At 42.1% G+C, this 8,436-nt stretch overlaps 1 protein-coding gene across 1 annotated transcript in view; it reads right to left on the bottom strand.

Annotated features, from left to right (window-relative positions):
- TRIO (trio Rho guanine nucleotide exchange factor) overlaps nt 1-5,625 on the bottom strand; it is a 245,526-nt gene extending 239,901 nt beyond the window's left edge. The window contains exons 1-2 of the mRNA XM_007451615.1: nt 5,607-5,625; nt 5,296-5,370 (exon numbers count right to left, since the gene is read on the bottom strand). Coding sequence (XP_007451677.1) covers nt 5,296-5,370; nt 5,607-5,625 — 94 coding nt within the window. The remainder of the gene's footprint in view (nt 1-5,295; nt 5,371-5,606) is intronic.
- Nucleotides 5,626-8,436: the final 2,811 nt, after the last annotated feature.

Below are 8,436 nucleotides of genomic sequence, written 5' to 3' on the forward strand. Positions count from 1 at the left end.
GGGCACGAACCCGTGTCCCCTGCATCGGCAGGCGGACTCTCAACTGGTTGTTTTTTTAAGCCTTAAAAATGTAAAGTAAAATAAGACAAATGATCCTGAGTTTCAGGTTGGGAAGAACTTGATCTACGTGGAGAGGAACTATTTTTTGTGACTTTAAAACACAGTAATAGGACTGTGCATTATTAGTGGTATGTACCCTTAGGACAACAAAACAACAGAGGTATTAAGTTACATTTGGTAGTCATACTGTGGTGATAATATCAGTATTACAATGTAAATAAGTAATTAGGTTGATGAGGGTAGGCGGTAAAATTTTTAGAAAAGGAAAAGGAGATGCAAATATAAAATCAAAGAAAAATAAAATATCTGTAATTCTATATTTGAATTGGAAACTTTAGTATGAAGCCATGATATCTTTTCTCACTTAGAAAACGTATATATACAGATTTCCTAAATGTGTCCACTGAAGAGGCTCAGAAACAGTGACCCACCCAGAACAGCAAGCTTCCCCAGTACCCTGGCACCATTCCCCATGCAAAAGAACCAGGGCGCTTTAGAGAAATGGCTGATTGCAGACATGGAGCAGGAAACAGACAAGATGGGCCTGAAATATCTTGTAACAACAGCAGAGAAGCTGTAATACTGTGGTACTTGGATTCAGGAGCCCATCTGAAGAGGCTCCCACTGGCCAAAGGATGGGAACATTTTAACTTTGCAAGAGAAAAAGAAATATACAGTGGGGGAATTCCCTGGCGGTCCAGTGGTTAGGACTCAGCACTTTCACTGCCTGGGTTCAGTCCCTGGTCGGGGAACTAAGAACCCACGAGCCAAGCCGTGTGGCCGAAAAAGAAAAAAGAAATGTACAACTGAAACACATCAAATATATTTAAAATCATGAGCTCAAAATGACACTTAAAAAAAAACTCAATGGTTTTTTTATTAGTCTGAAATGACTAATGATGTGTCTGAAAACTAATAAAGGACAAGCATCAATCGTTTTTCCTCCTTTCCTGTATGAACTGTGTTATCAGGGAAACCAAGAAGCTGATTGGGACGTTTCTCTTTATGGAATACCCAAAGTTGACAAATGAAGAAAAAAGGATATAATTAGCTATTTTGTAACCCTAAGAAAATATTACATAGAAGCAATAATTATCATAACGTCATAAAAGAGAGACAACCAGACTCTCCCAGTAAAACTCCCAGTAGAACCACCCAACACTACCCATTAAAATTTTCTGTCTATTTCCCTGCAAAACCAAGCGTCAAGATCCAGCTCCTAGTTCACAGGAAACAAGGGGCAAGGGGAATGTGTGACATGACCCCCCCAGGGATGCAACCAGCAAAATGTAGGGCAATCTACAGGAAAACACCGTTTCCTCATTTAATAAACATACAGGAGTGACACAAAAAGAATAAGGAGGAGGAAGAAACTGAAGATTAAAAGATACATCAGACACATCAACCAACTGCAGTATACATCCTGTAAAAACAAATTACGAGACAAACGGAAATGTGAATACTGATCAGCGTTTTATATATCAAAGTTATTATTCACTTTTATGTCTATCAATGGTATATTGAGGTTTTTTTTAAAGCTTTTCAAGGAATATAGATGAAACAAGATTACTGAGGTGACCCATGGATTCACGGCAGTTTTCTATACTATTCTCTCTCCTTTTGGACGTTGAAATGTTCCATGATAAAAAGTTAAGGGAAAAAAGGTGTTCTTAATTCTGGCGGCTGGCTGTGAGTTCTTTCACGGCCCAGACCAAACCCTAGTGGCACAGAAGCCACATGAAGTGGTTGACATTATACACACACATGTACATATATATATATAACGTACACACATGCACAACATTAAATATGTACTACACTGAATATGTATACCATAAATATACCTACTTTTATAGATATAACATTAAACATAAACTACAGGACACTTCTTTTACTGCCCCTCCTCTGACATCATGCATGAAGTTAGATATGTCACTCACCTCATTCAAAAGGACTACTTTTTAGGGGACCCGGAGATGAGACAGGATCAGAAATACTGAAGCTCAAGGAGTCCACACTGGTTTCTTAGAGATCTTGAGCTAACAGGCATCTCACAGAACCGCCGATCCTCTGGCCTGCTTTTTCAAAGCCCTGGCTATTCCGCTTAGTCTTAATTTACTAAAAGCCACTCACATGGAGAGCTTTTACAAAGTTACCATAATGAATACCCCTGATATGTATTAAAATGGGGTCAGGGCAAAAAAGTAAATTGGCAATTGCCAGAGCTGAGGGGTGGAGGAATCAGGGGCTGGGTATGCGGCTCTTTGGGGGCTGATCAAAGTGTTGTAGGATCAGGACAGTCAGTGGTGATGCTTCCACAACCTTGCGAATACACTAAAATCTACTAGGTTGTACACTTTTAAAAGGTGGATTTAAAAAATAAATAAAAATTAAAAATAAAAGGTGGATTTATGGTATGTGAATTATATCTCAAGAGAAAAGAAAAAACAAGATCAGAGGTAAAAATGTTTCAGAAGTTTACTCCTTCATTGAAATAAAAAAAAAATTTACCACATAAGTAATCAATTTGTTTTTAATTTAATGATTTTATTTTTCCTTTTCCCTTCCTAAACAAGGTAACAGCGAGCCTAAGGCAATCAGCAAGGACCTCATGCCACTTTAACTGGCCAATTCTGGCCACAGATTAGGAAATACTATGAAACTGTGGTGCCCCTACTAACTGCATTTTGCTAACCCAGCTGGCGGAAGTCCTATCATCTCTAAAAATGGTTCCGGACTGATTTGCTGCAATGCAAAACTTCCCTCCCCACTAAAGACATCCAACCTTAATTAACCCTGCAGAATTTAAGGTTTTAGCAAAGATTCATGATAAACTCTGAAAGGCTGATTTTACTGGATTAGTTGAAAGAGAAATAGTTTAGTTTTGACAGTAACTTAGATAGAAACACCATCTATTAAAGTATTCTGTATTAAACGCTTAAGAACAGAGTGAACATGTACACGTACACACTGCTATATTTAAAATAAATAACCGACAAGGACCTACTATATAGCACAGGGAATGCTACTCAATATTCTGTAATAACCTAAATGGGAGAAGAATTTGAAAAAGAATAGATACATGTATATGTATAACTGAATGACTCTGCTGTACACCTGAAACCAACTCAACATTGTTAATCAACTATGCTCCACTGTTTTTTTTAAGAAAAGAGTGAGTACATATGACAATCATCACTCAATCTTCTATTATTCTTCACCTACCCATCACCACAAGCATAATAAGAGAAGAAAGCGCAGTGACAAGGTTTAGGAACAAAAGAAGGGACTGAAGGAGCAGGTGCCCTCATCACAGAGCCAAACTTTAAAACAGAACACTGATGAATGTGCGAGATCACCTTTCTTTCAGCCTTTCTTACGAAAGAAAGCCTGTAATATTTTAGAGTCTTTCACTTTAAAATCCACCTGTGAACTAGTCAGGAGGTTCACAAAACTGGCATGAGTCCATATTTTGCAGTTTGTCAGTAAATGATTAGAAAGGAGCAAATGCTAATTTGAAAACAGTGTATTAGAAGCCAAGGAGGGCCTTTTTTCCCCTTTCATTTCTTTACCATGTTTTTGCAACAATCTAAAGCACCTTCTCGTTTTCATGAACTTAGTCTTCTATTAACCTCTCAAAGTCACTTTGAATTAGATTTACTTCAGCAAAGTCATCAAACAGTGGTCAACAGGAGCCACTAGCGAAAAGGCCACAGGAAGCTGCATCCTAAATATATAGCCATCCCACATGCTTAAAGGACACACATAACACATAAAAGCAGCTAGCAGTGTCACAAATTTAAAATAAAACGTGCTCAAGAGGAGACGTGAGATCGGCATAGCATGTCTGTTTGTGAAAGATAAAAATTTATCAAGGGAAACACATCCAGGAAGACTGTCTAAAAGCACGTGACAGTCTACAGATTTATTTCCTGCTATAACACAGCAGAAAACTCCTGCAAACCTTTGTTCTGTAACAAGTGAACTGGTGCTAAAAAGGTATGATACCCAATGGCTGTTCTGTTCATGTAGGAAGGAACCCCCGAGGAGACAGCCAGAAAAGCCCAAAAGCTGACCCTCTGTGTGCAGAGGAGAGGGCAGGTGAGTGCCCCAGAGCCTGGAAGACCGGTCCAGTCTGTCCCCACGCTGCAGAAGGGCCAGAAGTTAAGTGGAGGACCGGATGGCAGAGACCACCAGGGCTTTCCAGGTCCATGACACGGGTTCTAGGAATTCCAGGACCAGAGCGCCAGAAAGAGAGGCAAGGAATTCAGGACACATCTACACATGGTCTCATTCCCACCACTTCTGCTGAGATGGTGGGCATATACCCTGAGAAAACCGTAATTCAAAAAGACACATGTACCCCAGTGTTCACTGCAGCACTATTGACAACAGCCAGGACAGGGAAGCAACCTAAATGTCCCTCGACAGAGGAATGGATAAAGAAGATGTGGTACATATATACAATGGAATATTACTCGGCCATAAAAAGAAATGAAATGGGGTCATTTGTAGAGACGTGGATGGACCCAGAGTCTGTCATACAGAGTGAAGTCAGTCAGAAAGAGAAAAACAAATATTGTGTATTAACGCATATATGTGGAATCTAGAAAAACGGTACAGTTGAACCTATTTCCAGGGCAGGAATAGAAATGCAGACGTAGAGAACGAACGTGTGGACATGGGGGAAAGAGGAGGGTGGGATGAACTGGGAGATTAGGTTTGACATATATACACTACCGTGTGTAAAACAGATAGCTAGTGGGAACCTGCGGCACAGCACAGGGAGCTCAGCTCGGTGCTCTGTGATGACCTAGACGGGTGGGATGCAGCGGGGGAGGGGATATATGTATATGTACAGCTGACTCACTTCACTGTACAGCAGAAACTAACACAACACTGTAAAGCAATTATACTCCAATTTTTTAAAAATCAGTTTTTTTACTTAACTGACTGGGGCAAAACAGCCAAATGTTTGTTGAATGACAGACACGAACATATTTTAATCACCGACGCTATCTGACCTGTGATGTGCCTGCCAGCTAGAAGAAAACCCTTTGGGCACTCATTTCTGAGGACAACACTACAAGAATAAAGCAGTTAAAAATCCATCGAAATGCCAATGCTTTTACGTTGTGACAGGTGAGCTAGTTTATAGTTTAGTATTTCAGACTCTGACATTGTATCAAAGCACTCAGAAGAAACAACAGAGCAGATTAGAAAGTTAAACTTTACCTGAAAGGTATGCAACTTTTTCCTTTAAAATTGGCAAAACATCCATAGCTTTCATTTCATCGTTTTTTCGAAACCCTGAAATACATAAGGAGAAAATAAAATTACCGGGTTGCTTGAGTGTCATTTAATTTCCTAACCACCCAATCTCAATGCCAACACAGCTGCTTTCTTCACACCCATTAAATCAACTTGAGAAATATCATCATTTGAAAACATCTGAATTCTATGAAGGAAAGTCTCTGATCACAGGATTACCTTCTATTTCAATGTGGAAGAATGATTTGCAGACCCAGACCCAGAGGCTCCCATACCAAGCAGGCTCTCGATCATTTCTGGTTTTAAAGAAAGGTTTGGTCCCAAAAAGACGGGATATGAAATCAGTCCAGACTGTTTCAAAAATCTTCCTTTTAATTCCACAGACTTAACACAAACACTGGCAAATAAAGCAGCAACATGGTTGTTTTAAAACTGCGATTCGTGGCACACTAAGACCTCTAGGGGGAGCTCAGAGCCTCATCCTATCTCCGAATCCAGTTAAACATAAACAGCGTCTCCTTCCAGGCTTTCTGGGGCAGGCGCCCCTGGAGCAATGTCACTGGCGAACGTGGTAAGATGGCCTGGTGTCACCCGCTCCACTGGGTGGCCCAGGTCCCTCTCGTCCCATCAAACCAGCTCTCCCCATGCCCCAAACATCGTAGAAGGCCCAGTGGAAACAGTGTGGCAAGGAAGCACGCAGCGGGCACTTTAGGCCAGGCCAGTACCCATCTCCACAAAGGGAACTCTGGCAGCCCAAACACGACCGGCCCAGCTCTCCAGGGCGAATGCCCACATGGGACTCTGGGATCAGAAATGTTCATACTGGTAATAACGCCTCGGCATTTTTTCTCTTGGAGGTCTCTACCAGGGGAAATCCAGGTTCAGGATGTTGGCCATACTCATCAAAACAAGTAACTATCATTCATGGCAGAGCAATCTCTAGAAAGAATTAAAGAGAGCTGCCCCATCCCTATTTTCCTGTTTGTTTTTGCCAAAATAGTACAAGGAAAGGATCCAAAAATGTGAGTTTGGTAATAAATAACCAATGCAAGGCACAGACCTGGAATTAGCAGCAAAAAAAAAGTGCTCTAGTACGTGATTGGAGCTTCCGCTTCTCCTGAGCCTGAGCAGTTCCTGCGGACCAGCCCTGCCACAGATTAAACCTACAAAAACCGACTGTCTCAAGGCACAGGAGAGTGACCAAAAGCAGGGAGAGACACCAGGAAAAAGGAAGTGACTTTATAACGGCTTTCAGCCTGAGGGCAGGGCCCAGACTAAGCCACCTGGAGCTGCTAAAACAAGTCGGGACACAGCTCGGGGCAACCTCAGCAGCTGTAATCAAGACAAGAAATCATGCAAAAGAGAAGGGGAGACCCAAATTCTGTAAATAAACTTGGCCCAAACCTCTGGATGTCCCCCGAGCTTGCATGTTCAGGGCAAGCTCCACGCAGCCCCAGCTGCAAGCTAAGGCTAAGGGCCTGACCCAAGGCTGGAGTGGCTGCCCACTGCAGGGTCCAGTCTGCTGAAACAAGCACCCAAACAGCAACAAAACCAGCACATTTTGGAGGAATCCAACAGAATCTAGCCTCTGCAATGTATCATTCACAAAAACAAAGAATGAGTAGATTAATAACAATCCTGTCCTAGATTAATAACAATCCTGTCCACAGAATACCTACACGTGTACAAAGAACCCAGTTTAACAGGATCTAACCACGACACTGACGATCACCAGAGACTTCTGTGCAAAGACCACAGCAAACACATCCTGACGAGGACCCTGAGGTCCAAGGGCTTAGCGGCACTACCCAGCTGGTTGTGAAATGGCTCAACACAGAACGCAGGCCTCCAGATCACCAGGCCATTTTGCTTTCCAATATACCGTGCCTTGTGCTGCCAACCCACCAAGCTTTTAGAACAGTGGCTATTTATAAAAGGCAAAACAGGAGCCAAGGGCTCTGCAATTTCATCCTTAAGCTTCCTTCAAAACTCTTGAATGGAGGCAATGTCATCTCAGCAGTTCATTGCCTGTCACTGGGTAATTATTTACCGCATGTGTCTACAAAGATTGATGACATCCCACTTCCAACTGAGGCGGACATGGATGGCGGAGGGGCAAATGCAAAGAGGAATCAGGCACCACAGCGGCCTTTGCAGAGACAAGCTCATGAACACCTAGACAGCAAGGCACAGGATGGAAAGTTCTGTGAGCAGCACGAACGGACCCAGGCAATGAGGAGGCAGATCAAATAACAGAATACTAGGAATGAGGAAGCCACAGCTGTGGACCCCCATCTACTGGGATTTGAAAAGAGGATCCCCTTCCACTGCCACCAGACAAGAAGACGCATGCTACCTACCGTCCCCCCATAGCCGTGCGCACACGTGCCCCGGCCGGGACACAGCAGAGCCCTCAGAGAGCTGCCACTACCACCGCGGTCCTGGCTTCCCACACTGCAGAAGCAGGAGCTGCCTCTCACACAGCCCTCGACAAGGAGAATGTCCCCATTCCAGTTCGGGGACCTCAAGAGAGGCCTGTGTGACTTACAGACTTCCAAAGCATTCCTGACAGTTCCCACTGACTCTGAACTACATCTGTTTATTAATAACCTTGATGGAGTGAATGATGCTATTTAGAGCTGCCATGTTCCAGGTCACCCCACAGGAAGAATATCATACTGATATGAAAACAAAGTGAAGAAAACAAAACAATGACAATCTCCCCTAAATTAAGTGAGACTCAACAGTTTTTCCAGAAGAAGAAAGGCACATGAATCAATGGCTAAATTGGTGTGAAAATGTGTTTAACTTCTATTATGATATATGTACATGTCTGAACATAGACTAGAATATGAATTCTAAATAGTTTTACCATAATATTTTTGTTGAATATGGCACAGAAAAAAAGAGATGCTGATTTTATAATAATTGACAATGAAAACATCTAAAACATAAAAGAAAACAGAGAAACAAACAATGAAAGAAAGAAACATAAAACTAACCACACAAAGGAACTGAGTTTGTGGCTATTATTAGGCGCTCACCTAAGTACTGTTTAACCTCGTTTCCATTTTTAAAAGACACACCCAACAGGCAAAGGACTGC

This window comes from Lipotes vexillifer, unplaced genomic scaffold (genome assembly GCF_000442215.2).
Source record: "Lipotes vexillifer unplaced genomic scaffold, Lipotes_vexillifer_v1.1 scaffold590, whole genome shotgun sequence".
NCBI lineage: Eukaryota > Metazoa > Chordata > Mammalia > Artiodactyla > Lipotidae > Lipotes > Lipotes vexillifer.